Source organism: Thunnus maccoyii, chromosome 5 (assembly GCF_910596095.1).
Source record: "Thunnus maccoyii chromosome 5, fThuMac1.1, whole genome shotgun sequence".
NCBI lineage: Eukaryota > Metazoa > Chordata > Actinopteri > Scombriformes > Scombridae > Thunnus > Thunnus maccoyii.
This window is the reverse complement of record NC_056537.1, coordinates 12,470,094-12,482,866: the sequence shown is the minus strand read 5'-3', so window position 1 is coordinate 12,482,866 and position 12,773 is coordinate 12,470,094. Positions and strand designations below refer to the sequence as shown.

The following is a 12,773-nucleotide window of genomic DNA, read 5'->3' as shown; positions in this document are numbered from 1 at the left end:
CTATAATAATTGGAATAAAATTTCCTTCTCACTATTTTAAGATGAGTTGCAGGTTGTGTAAAGAAATATCTAACATCATCATTTTGCTTCGACAGGCACACAGTGAGAAATCTTTGGCTTATGATAAAGGATGTTTTATTCACTGTTAATTAACTGTCTGGTGTGATGTTTTGTGCAGAATGGAAGCTCAAATGGTGAGCTGTTGATTAAGAACGCCCAGCTGAAGCTTGCTGGACGCTACACCTGCACTGCACAGACCCCCGTTGACAACGTTACCGCCTCGGCCCAGCTGGTTGTCAGGGGTGAGTCATGAGTGGTGAAGTTACACCTGCATATGGCCATTCATGTAAAATATCTTACTTTTAGAGAAAGTTAATCATTTAAAATGTTCTTTTTCCTTATTGTTGGAACATGAATATAAAGCTAGAAATTGTATTGCTTGTAAAATGAGAGACAGAGAGAGACAAGGAAACAGAAACAGATAGCACAAGTACTGTATAAAGTAAAGTAACTTGGAACATTTTTGCAGGGAAATTTGCATTTGCATTTGCTTGATAACAAACTCAGGTAACACTTTACTCCCATATTTAGAATTTATAGGAAGTATACAAACATGTCATAAATGGTTTATAACACACTGTAATGTAGTTGTAAGCATATATAGGTATTGTAGTTGTGTGTGTGTGTTTTGAATAAAGTAGAATAAAAAGATTGTCAGCTCCCTCTTGTCTTCTTGAGAGCTGTCGTATATGTATAGTTATTAGCTGTGTAAAGCTATGTGATGAGTATTTGATGACTAAAACTTGTGTAACATCATAGATCTCTATCTCTCACCACAGTATTTTGATATGGAGTGCTGCTAATTTCAGTACTTGTTCTTCCAGCCACATGTACAGCTGTCAACACGCACAGAATAAACACTGCCACACTTTCGCAGAGCTCCATCTGTCATTTACTGTATTTCACCTTCTGGATGATTCACTGGGCTTTGTTTTCACCCTCTACTTCCTGATGAGTGAGAGCTTGCCTTACAGCTCACCCTTCAGGTCTTGAAACAGGCCCAGTGTTGGCGGACAAAGGGTCTCTTCAAATAGGAACCTAAGAACTCTAGCAGTGATCTGGTTGCCAGTGATCCCTGTTGTGCCCTGGGTGTGCTGCCACCGCCGCTACTTTCAGAGCAGGTGCTGACAGATGGCCAGGTGAATGCACAGCGGCTGACTGTGACGTTTCCCAGAGTGGAACCAAAACACAGGCCCTGGGCTGCTCCTAATGGAGTGCCAAATGCCAGCAGTCCGGGGCGCAGGGAGGGATGAAAGACAGCCATTTATCACAGCAGATGAGGAAGTAGATCTGCTTCGGGAGATTGTCTGAGCTAAAAACACAGCTCTGCACCTGTAGCTTGTTATTAGTAGGGATTTGAGATAGGGAGAAGAGATGTTTTCATATGATGGGTGTGAGTATTATTGTAGAGTACTGTTACAGTCGAGTCTAAAACAATGGTGAAGTGAGTGAAGTGTGTGAATTAGGGAAAATATTCATAAACCTGATTCAATTTGATTGTTGGGAATACCGACTAACATTGAAGCCTCAGTTCGAACCCACACTGTGCTAAGCATTTGTCCATATGACACAGGGTTGTACAGACATAGAAAATCTGCACAATATTTCATCCTTTGAATTGTAAAAAACCTTTAGATTTTTCAGAACTAAGCTTTCCTGACTCTTAACAGAGAGGGGAAGCTCAAGGGCTGTCCAGCTTTGGCTGCCTCATGGCCTTAGTAGTCTCGGCTCATATTCATAACTTGGAAAAAGTAAATCCTGGCTGATTTCTGAGGCTGTGGGTTGGGAGGCTAACTCTGGCAGTCTGGGTTTTCTATTAGGCCATTTTCATGTTCCAAAGGAAGAATCAAGAGGAGCAGTAGGACCAAGAGAAACATTCAAAAGCTTTTGCTTAAGCTTTAGTTCATATATGTCAATGGGCTCTAAACTCTAATGCCGTAATTCATCAGTCAGATGTCTTTTAAAGAAGGGACTAAAAAGAGTAAATGTAAGGGCTTTGATGTGCTGTGTTTCATGTGCATCAAACAGGGGTCTTTCTGGAGACTGGTGTTGAAATATTAAGTTGTTAAAGGGCTCAGGACTTTTGCCAAGAATTTCCCCGTGAGCGTGACTGGAAATAAAGCACTTCCAATAACACTATAGCATCCTTCTTGCTGTCTATATTTTATGAGTGTATAGGAGGTGTATATTCTTTGTGTTCTTCACCCATTGACACTAACTTGTCTCTTATCCCCCCCCTCCCCAGGTCCCCCTGGTGCCCCAGGTGGGGTGCAAGTGATGGACAAAACTGACAAGAGTGTAACGTTGCAGTGGAGCCGTGGAGCAGACAACCACAGCCCCATCTCCAAATATACCATTCAGTACAGGGACTCCTACTCGAATGATGTCTGGAAGGATGCCACCACATGTAAGAACACCAGCCGACTTCTTGGTCAAATAAACACCACTACCTTAGTGCTGAGCTGGCTTTGAGGTTATAATGATTTGGATCATGCCACATAGTGATATTGTCAGCCTACATGGTGGTCAGTGTTTCTTAAAGATGGATAAAATGTAATTTTTCATGCCGCAATGACTCAAAATATAGGAATGGGTTCCAAAAATGGAAATTCATTGCTGTTTTAAGGATATTTTTGTCAAATTGTGGGACAGAACAGTTTGTACTGTATAATGTTTTAACTTACCGTGTTATAGCCCAGACAAAATGAAAACCGTGCATTTCTTTCTAGCTCCCGCAAATGTAGAAGGGAATGCAGAGACAGCCACAGTGGTGGATTTGTTCCCCTGGACCGAGTACGAGTTCAGAGTGATTGCCACCAACACACTGGGCACAGGAGAGCCAAGCAGCCCGTCACGTAAAGAGAAAACCTTGGAATCAGGTAAGATCATGTCCTGACTTAACATACATAAAACTTATTGAATAAAGAGTCAGAGTAACTGAAAGGTCATGGAAATGTGGTTCTACAGTCCAGCTTTCCATTCTGACATTTATTCATCGTCATTCTATTATAGCACTGTTTACTTATGTTAAGTATCGCTGTAGGAATGAGTCAGCAGAAATCCCATCATGCTGCACTTCCTACAGCAGAAGCACACTGCCAAACTGACCACGCAAACCTCAACAAATGAGCACTTTGGTGAAACTGTATACTAAGATTCAATTATAAAATGAAAATCACAGGCCCTCTTAAAAAAAGTAAACATCATTTGAGAGTAAGCTACGAGACTCAAGGCATAACAAGAGAACTTTTGCCTCTGTGCCTCCCTTAGTGGCAGTGTTCCCACATTGACATTAAGGTGTTGCATTTGGCAAAGGGGAAGACGTTGATATTGTATTTGCAGAGGAAGGATGTTTCAGGAGTGCTGCCAGGGATAGGTTACAGCTTGTGTGGGTTGGCGTCATTTGTGTGGATTCTTAGCATGCAGCTCAGAGTTTCGTTGCTGCTGTCTCCTTGTAGTTCCTTTGGTGGCGCCCTCTGACGTTGGCGGGGGCGGAGGGACAAGCAGGGAGCTGATCATCACGTGGACGGTAGGTTCGGACTTTCCACTGGACAAAGCGGGGAAAATGGTTACAAGCTCAGAAAATCTGATTCTCTTTATGTAAAAGGCACACAGAGAGAAGACATGCTGCTGTTAGCACAGCTTAAACCAAAAGATAAGGAAGAATTTTAGGGTTAGGGAAAATGTTTTAAACATGTAATAATGATAATAATGTTTATTTTATAGCAATTTTCAAAACAAAGTTAGAATTAAGTTTATAAAAATCTGTTTTTAAAAGAGATTTAGAGGAAGTCACTGATACTTTTCCAGTCCATTTGTAAGACAACAGTGTAGTTCATCAACAGATTAAGTTAATGACAGAGCACTATATTTAAAAACTTGACAGCACACCATAAAACATCTATGTTTTTATGCCAAACAAAACAATTGTTATCACAAAAAGTCACTGATTGAACTGAATCATTATCCACCATTTCCTTGCCGTTGATAAATAAGCTGCTCTGGGTAAATTGCTTTTTTGCTTGGCTAAGGCATGGGCATTCAAGTCCTGAGTAGCTGGATGATGAGGTGATGTGTTTAGAGGTTAGCAATGTCAAATACAGGCATGTCTTACTGGACATGTGGTGCGATGATGAAACCAGAGTGCCAACAAAAGGAAATGAGGCGTGAGGACAGATAGAGAGGGTCGAGACAGCAAAGTGTCACAACTCTTTTTGTGTCTTTCTGTAAATCCTAGTGTATGTCATAAGTGTAATTGGATGATGCATGAAATGCACAGTGTGAACACTGACAGGATTAAGAGTTTCATTCACACTAGGGACACCCAAGCTTGAGAGGTATGTTTGACATAAATCTGCCACATTACTTTAATTATTTTATATTGTTTTTTTATCAGCCTGTACAGCAGAGGTACTACTACGGGCCTAATTTTGGCTACATTGTGGCCTTCAAGCCCAGCGATGGAAATGAGTGGAGGAAAGTGACAGTCGCCGACCCCCAGGCTAGGCGCTATGTCCACAAAGACTCCTCCATCCCTCCTTCGACAGAGTTCCAAGTCAAAGTCAAAGCATTCAACCGCAAAGGAGAGGGACCCTACAGCCTAATGGCCTTAATTTATTCTGCGCAGGATGGTAAGCAGTGAGGAGATTCACAGCAATCGATGTGCCAAACTGATCTCATAACGATGTCACAGATCAACCTGGTCTTGTTATACTGCTCTTTTCTCAGTATCACAGAGAATGAGGAATTCTTCAATATGCCAACACTCAGCTATTTCAATCTGTCAATGTCAGCTACTTAGCACTACCAGGGTTTTCTGTGGAGTAGGACCCATTTAATAGCAGTTCTCATGTATAGTTGTGAGGAATTTTAATACCCCTTGAAAGTGAACCCATCTTCTCCTCTCTCTCCTTCTTCCTTGCGGGGGGATTATCATGATCTATGTAGCATGAACCAGAAAGCTGATAATTCGCCCAAGGATGCAAAGCATTTAGCCTAGTTATTAACTTCCACTGACAGACAGTTGAGATAACCACTGGCAACCGAGACATGATGGTTTACAGAGATGCCCTGTTGCTATGGTAACACACTTTTGGAGCCCATGCTGCTCGAGTCTCTATGATTTTATAGTTAAACCTATAAAGAGCTCCAGGCATGCGTTGGACCATTTGTAGTTGAGTGCATGCTAGCAGTGCAGTATTGTTTTATGTGTGTTTGTATTTGTGTTCACCACAATGACAGTGTGTGATGGGTTGTTGGTCCAGGGCCCAGTGTGACAATTAAACATTCAAGGACAGTTTCCTGGCAGGGATAGTCTACACACAGTGTATAACTGGCCCATAAGTCACGAAAAAGTGTCCGATGGCCCAGTGAAGGAATGTGGACTGCGAGAGATTTCTGTCACTTCACGTGTTCCTTATAGTGATAAATTCACATTACTAAAATGATGCTTAAGCACCACTGAGGGAAACATTCCATTAGTAAGGCCAATAGACACAAACCATGAAGTGCTAAATAGTTAATGGTCAGAGAAAGGGATCCATTAGCATGTATGGTGTATAGATCAATATTATACTAATTATATTCATACAGATGAAATGTGTCATGTTGGAGTTTTGTGTTTGCTGTATAAAAATTTCCTCTGAAGGACATGTCCCTGAAAATAATTCTCTCACTATAATCTGTTTTCCACCTTGTGTCTCTTTTCAGTTCCATCTGATGCTCCTGCCAGTGTTGACGGCAGAGCTCTCTCTGCCACAGAGGCCATTGTGTGGTGGCTGCCCCTCTCACAGAGCAATATAGATGGATACCAGGTCAGTAGAAGAAATTATATATGTATATATGGTTTGTACCAAGTTGTACCATGCCAGTTTTGGATCCGAGTCATCTCACCTCTGTTCCTTTGTGTCTTAGGTGAAGTACTGGAGGAATCAGGAAGACAGCGAGGGGGGAGCCTTGAGAGTGGTGGTGCCCGGCAGGGAGAATCAAACCAGGCTGGAGGGTATGAAGCCCGACTCCCTCTACCTTATTGAAGTTCGGGGCTTCAACTCTGCAGGATATGGGCCACCCAGCAAGTACCTCCAGATCCACACCAAGAAAGCCCGTATGTTGTCCTTTAAAGCAGTTTAGTATTGACCAGGGCCATGTATCATCCATGTGGGCAAACATGAGTCATCTTAATATCATTCTTCTTTATTGTTTTTTTGTTTCATATACCAGCTCCAAGTCGACCCCCCAGAATAATAGGTAAAAAGTTAAAAGGCCAGTCGGTAAATATTGCCTGGGAACACGTGGAACCACTGGCTAACGAGGCATCAGTAGACGGTTACAAAGTGAGTATAGTTCAACTTTTATGCAGATTGCTATATTTAACTTTTTCTCTCTGAAGTGAAACGTTACAAAGCTCCAGGTCCTTTATTAGCTGTGTGTGTGTATATGTAGGTGCTCTATAGGCAGCAGGGCCACTCCACAGGCACTCTGTACACAACCAGCAGGCGGTACATTGACCTTCCCCGGCCCGCAAATGGTGACTATGTGGTGGAAGTGCGAGCGCACACAGAGGGAGGAGATGGGGCTGTGGCACGAATCCACATCACAGGTAACAGACAGACTCCTGCATTTACTTCCCCTTTATTCACAATTCTGAATTGTTTAGTGTAATGCTAATGCTTTTTAACTTCTGTTCTTTTATTTAACTCAGTTTTGAAGTAGAAAGGCATTTTATTAAGTAACTGTTTAATTACAGATTTTCATGGTAGCTTGAGGCTAAATGTGATTTTCTTTATTAAGTTAGAAAATGTACTGAAATAAAATTTAGTGGTTTAGAGTAAAGTATTGCAAAAAATAATATGCTGTCTTCACACAGGATTAGTTTCACATCAGTGGAATAAAAATAAAGAAAGCCTTCAGTTTTCTAATCACATTTTGAATCCATAGTACTAAAGTGATATACTATGACTGTTCATTCCCGGCCTGCCATTTGCTAGCGGGATTATACCAGGTTCAAAGATGGCGGTGGGTTATCATTTGTCACAGCGAGAGGGTTCCCATGGGCTGGAGCAGAGCCGTCACTTCAGGTTTCATACCTTAGATTGGAGGGTTAAGATGGGAAACTTTACAGTCCATGACTAAAGCCCTGATAGCCTGCTGACTCAATCCCCTCACTGGCTGATGGACTGACAGTTAGGCTGACTGGCTAGAGGTGGCCATAAGCCTCTGTAATTGATCTTGATTAGTAGAGGAAACCCCTCCTGTGGTTTTCCTTATCCCTTATCGTTCAGTCCAGACCCACCTGACAGCTTGATTTCACAGACCCGGGAATTTAAGCCATGGGGGATTTCAAATGCAGGCCATTGACAAATGTAAGGGCATTTAAGGTGATCTCCACACAGATGAGGTATAATATCACACTTGACATACCAAATATGGTCTTCAGTTTGATGGATGAGAGTGGGACACTCAAGACAAAGGATACTTTCCTAAAATGAGCAGCCAATTCGATTGTCAGTCTGGTTCACTTGGCAATTTTGGTCAGTTGGTTGGACCACCACTGTGGTCCAGAATGAAGTATCTTAACAACTATCAAATAGATTGTCATGAAATATGGTGCAGACCTTCAGGGCCCCCAGAGGATGAATTCTATTGGAGAACATCCCCTGACTTTTCCTCTAGCACCACCATGAATTTAATTTGTGGTTTTAACAGAAATATCTCAACAACTGTTGGATGGGTTGTCATGAAATTGGTACACATCATCCCCTCAGGATGAATTGTAATAACTTTGGCAATCCCCTGACTTTTCATTTCATGCCACCATCAGGTCAAAATTTTAATTTGTCCAATGCAAAACATCCCCATTAGCCTGAGCTGTACTTTGTGTTTAGGGATAATTAGCTATTTAGCAAATGTCCGCATGCTAACATACTAAGCTAAGATGGTGAACATAAAGATAAGTGACAAAAAAACATTATACCTGCTACAGGTTAACATTGTCATCGTGAGCATGTTAGCATGCTGACGTTAGCGTTTAGCTCAAAGCACTGCTATACCTAAATATAGCATCACATAGCTACTAGTGTAACTGTAGATTCTTACAGGGATTTTAGTTGCGCCAAAGCATGCCATGAGCAGTCAAGGCAAGGTAAAAGAAGTTGTTTACCTGTTGTGCTGTTTACAGACATTGAATTAAGAGCCTGCTGTCAACAGCTCTTCATCTAACATCTCACTTGGGTTGTTTCTGCTTGTACTATTCCTCTTGTTAGGCCCCTGACAGGCAAATGGCAATGCCTGGCCCAGCCAGGCCAAACGTGTGCCCCCAGGTGAACATACACAATGAGCACTCTTTTTGTTTCATGCTATAGCAACACTCAAACTGCAGCTTGAGTTAAGAATTTTCAGACGACACACTGCAGAATGCAACAACGCATTAAATCAGTCCTGCGTACAATGGCTCAAAGCGTGTGCATTTGTGTTATTGGGCGGAGCATGTTTTGGGCATTAGTCTTGTAAAACTAAAACTTACATACTTGCATCTTTCTGTGTCTCTCAGGTGGAGGTGTCCTGGCGGCCCAGTCTCTCAGCATACTCTCCCTGCTCCTGGTAGCTGTCCTCTGCCTGAACCTCTGAATGTAGCGCCATCTTTGTCTTCACTGCCCGTGAAGGAGACTCTTTATGGTTGACGCCTATAAGGACTTTGGGACTCTTTCCACAATCTTTTGGTTCCGCCCTTTAACTGGGACTTCATATTCCAACTCTTCCCCTCCGGAATATGTTCGTGGAAATTGACACAGAAATGGAAAAATTGGAAATGGACATCCCTTATTTATCCACAAAAAGCCTCTTTGGAGGAGTGTCAAAGGAGTTCTGTCAACTTTTTAAATATGCCTTATATAAATGACTGCACTTATCTTTCACAATAACTTGTTTTAAAATGGATCATGACTGAAAGTGCAAAACCTACACTTTGCACAGGTTGGCTGTTTAGTCTTTTTACATCATGAAGCCGACCTTTTTGATACAGATAAAGATGCTGTATGTTCAGAAATGTAGGTTTCATTTGATCTGGGTAATATATCCTGCAGTGCATTCCATAGTTTAAGGTAAACAAGCAGCTGTGAAGGATAAGTGTATATATTTATAAATATGTCTTTATGTATTTCTTTAATTAATATGTCTTTATGGCATTTTATTCTATTTTCTTTTAAAAATGAAGCACATCCTTTGTCAGAGATACAGTCAAAGCAAATCTCAACTTCTCATACTTGGTTTTATTAACAAGCATCATAGAGAAAAGCAATTAATGTCATGCTGAAATAATATATCCACTTCAGTCAGAGATCTTTATGTCAAGGAATTGACCATTTATAGCATGTGGTCATACAGTTAGGGTGGCGGAAAAGGCTTGAGGGAGCTCTCAAAGAATCAGAGCAGTAGCAAGGATTCAGCTGAGAGACATAATAAAATAAATCTTAGTTAAATGAACAATACCAGATACAATACCATGTAAGGAAGAGGTTAGGGTGGTAGAGGGAGCTGCAGTATCAGTGTTTGCATGAGCGCAATCTGCAACATAATAGTAAACTGAACACACAACAGCACATCACCTGCAATCATTCACAAGCCACAAATGCCAATAATTCATGCTCATCACAAATCTGAACAACAGCACGGCAGCAAATCTAAAAGGGGATCATAGCTAACAGTAATAGAGCCTCATAGCTTACTCGCATTGCCAAGCAAACACAGCCTGTACCACCCAAAACATTCTATGTCACTAGCAATAAAAAAAAGCACGCGCAGCAGATGTTTGGTTGCGGTCCGACAGTGAACACAGGAAAACTCTGCTTCTGTCCTGGCGTCTGAACCAGTTTGAATGAACTAATGATTGTGATGCTTATTGGAAAACAGCTCTTGCCAGTCAGCCGATACTTGCATGACTTCAGTGCTTTGCCTGAACAAACGCTATGCTTCATTTCAGTCAACCACACATGGGTCAAGGAACTGACCAATTATAGCACATGGTCATACTGTTGGATTTGGCAGAAAAGGCTCTGCTCTTTTAAGGAGCTCAAGAATCCGAGCAGGAATGAGGATTCTGTTGAGAGATCTAATACCCCAAAACAAAATATCCTCCCTGCATGATAACTATAAGCAGGGAGTTCATCAAAAACAACAGAGCCAATGCAATCTGCCATCCTAAATCTATACAACAAGTATGTTGCATTTTCCCCTGAATGCTAGCTTAGCCCTTCTCATCTCAGATGAAGTTCAGACAACATCCTGGCTATGATACTACTACAATTAAAATGTAGTCTCATCCAGACTATGTAGAGAAACGCATGTTGCTCTTAGATGCAAGCCGGGCCTCCTCTCTTTTAAAGCATATACCAAAGTATTCTCAAGTGATCAGCTAAATAGCATGCATGAGCTAATAGAAAACCCTAAAACAACTCCAAAAATATGCCCAAAACCAATTCAGCTAATCAAAAATAAACAGCATGTGCTTGCCTTGTTGCTAATGTCCAGACAACATCACAAGAAATTAGTTCAACTGCTACACAAACAATGCAGCCTCATAGACACGTGTGTTGTGTTGAAATCTGTTTTCCTGTCTATATGTGTTTCCCCTTGCCTTAAGCTGAACTCAACCTTATCTAAACCCAACCAGTTATCTAACTATACCTAACCATAACCTTAGCTAAGCGCTAAGGGGGCATTCATTCAGACCAGAAACAACCCTGCGATAAATTAACTAGGGGGTGTGTTGCTTCAGGTACTGGTGAGAAAAGAAATACAATTCAGGAAGTCCAGCTTGACGTTACGAGCCACACAGCTGTGAAGCTAATCTTCATCAAGTCATATGGTTTTCTATCTAATATGCTATGGATGTTCTACGTGATTTGAACAAAAATAGATTGTTTTGACCTGCAATCACTGCTTAGTCCTAAATCATCATATGAGCTATTATTAGAATATCATTTGCAAGGTGTGTGCATGCTGACATTATTTTGAACTTGGATCCACATTTGCAAAGCTGAATGTAAAGCAAATCGTGGCAATAGTAAGTGAACAACATATCAGACACGCAGTTTCAAAACGCATAATTTCCCAGCTATGTGTGAGAGTGTTAATTTAATTTGCTTACCACCTCTGGTTATGTTTTCACAACTGCGCAGTGATCAAGGCTTTGCCACAACATCTCGAGACTGAAGTTTGCTCCATGTTAGTGAACTAAACCTTAGCTACAAGCATTTTTGTTTTGACTGTATCATTAGGACCTCAGTGGTACCAGCTGGTGCTTTGTAAAGAATGTTGGCATTTTATTTAGTGTGAACATTTCATTTCATCTCTCTCATTTACGGCTTTGTGTGAGAGTCACTATTAACATGTACAGTGAATGGTAGTGATGCTCATGCCCTCCAACAGTTGTGCAATGTCTGATTCATCTGTGGCTACTTTATATTTTCTAATAAGACAACTTGCCTAGCTCCTATAACAGTAATCTAGTATATTTCATTTTTCATTATCTTGTACATGTATAAACAAAAGATAAGTAAAGCCATCCATGTAAGCGGTAAGAGCTCGTCCAAAGCTCGTGACGTTGTTTCCACTGCATTATTTTTGTCTTTTTATTAACATGTGATCAGAGATATATAAACATTATCAACTGCTGTCATTTTGTTTATGATTATTATATATGTTTGTCTTGACCCACCTCTGGTTGGACAGTTTAAAAGTTTATTTCCCTCAAATGGAGGAAAAAATGCTGCGTTTTGAATTCCTCCGATTCATTTCTGTTGTGACTGATGCTGGCCATGCGTCTACATTGTGACTATATCAACATCCACCACAAAGTGCTTTTCCCAGTTTCCCTTCATGCAACGAATCATAAAAAGAGTTGCCAAATGCATGAATGCCTTGAACTTTGACATTTTGGACGAAACAGTGGCTCTACATTCTTACATGCATGACATTGGAGACAAAGTGATTCATTACTTTGCAAAAAAAAAAAAAAATCTACGTCATAGCTTCTCCAAACCTCTCAGCTTCATTTAAAATACATTCCATTCCTGAGTGACATCCCTTTACGTCACAAACAGAATAGATCTAAGTCTAATATGTGCATTAGCTGCTACATTAAGCCAATCATCTCATATAAAGTTGTTGGGGGAGCGTTTTTAGAGAGAAAATCTAAAACTGACTAAAGGAATCTCAATCAACTTCAGAATGGTCCTGCAGTTTTGCGCACATGATGGTTGGGATTTGATAGCATCACTGGTGGCAGTGGCGGCATGTTTGGCTGTTTGCTCAAGTTCAGCGCTTGGCTGGACGTGAACATCACGTGTGAGGGATGAAACTGGAACCTCTCATTGGCTGGACAAGGAACAATAAAAGTGTAGTTAACTATTATATTGCTTTGTTGTTTTCTCTGTGGGTGTCATGTGAGTCTTGGGGAGTACTGAAGAGTGTGAGATTAATATGATGCTGAATACATGTTCTGTGTATATTTACAGAACCAGTCAAAAGTTTAGACACACCTTCCCATTCCCTTGAATAAGAAAGTGTGTCCAAACTTTTGACTGGTACTGTATGTGTGTAAGTACCAATAAAAGCTGACTGTGAGTTTGACTTTAAGACATTCGAGTCACATTTAGAATCCAAGACTACATTGGAGTGTCAATCTAAATCTTGGTGTCACTGTCAGGGTGTCTCAA

General features: G+C 41.0%; 1 protein-coding gene across 9 annotated transcripts in view; it reads left to right on the top strand.

The window, feature by feature from the left end:
- LOC121897459 (contactin-1a-like) overlaps positions 1–12,468 on the top strand; it is a 71,176-nt gene extending 58,708 nt beyond the window's left edge. For 8 of the 9 annotated variants that reach the window (XM_042411969.1, XM_042411965.1, XM_042411968.1 and 5 more), the window contains 10 exons: positions 179–302; positions 2,306–2,467; positions 2,790–2,939; positions 3,519–3,589; positions 4,457–4,691; positions 5,770–5,873; positions 5,974–6,163; positions 6,280–6,392; positions 6,502–6,658; positions 8,609–12,468. In XM_042411969.1, coding sequence (XP_042267903.1) covers positions 179–302; positions 2,306–2,467; positions 2,790–2,939; positions 3,519–3,589; positions 4,457–4,691; positions 5,770–5,873; positions 5,974–6,163; positions 6,280–6,392; positions 6,502–6,658; positions 8,609–8,685 — 1,383 coding nt within the window. In that variant the 3' untranslated portion in view covers positions 8,686–12,468. Of the gene's footprint in view, positions 1–178; positions 303–2,305; positions 2,468–2,789; positions 2,940–3,518; positions 3,590–4,456; positions 4,692–5,769; positions 5,874–5,973; positions 6,164–6,279; positions 6,393–6,501; positions 6,659–8,321; positions 8,379–8,608 lie in introns of all 9 variants that reach the window. The other variant, XM_042411964.1, reaches the window with a different exon arrangement.
- Positions 12,469–12,773: the final 305 nt, after the last annotated feature.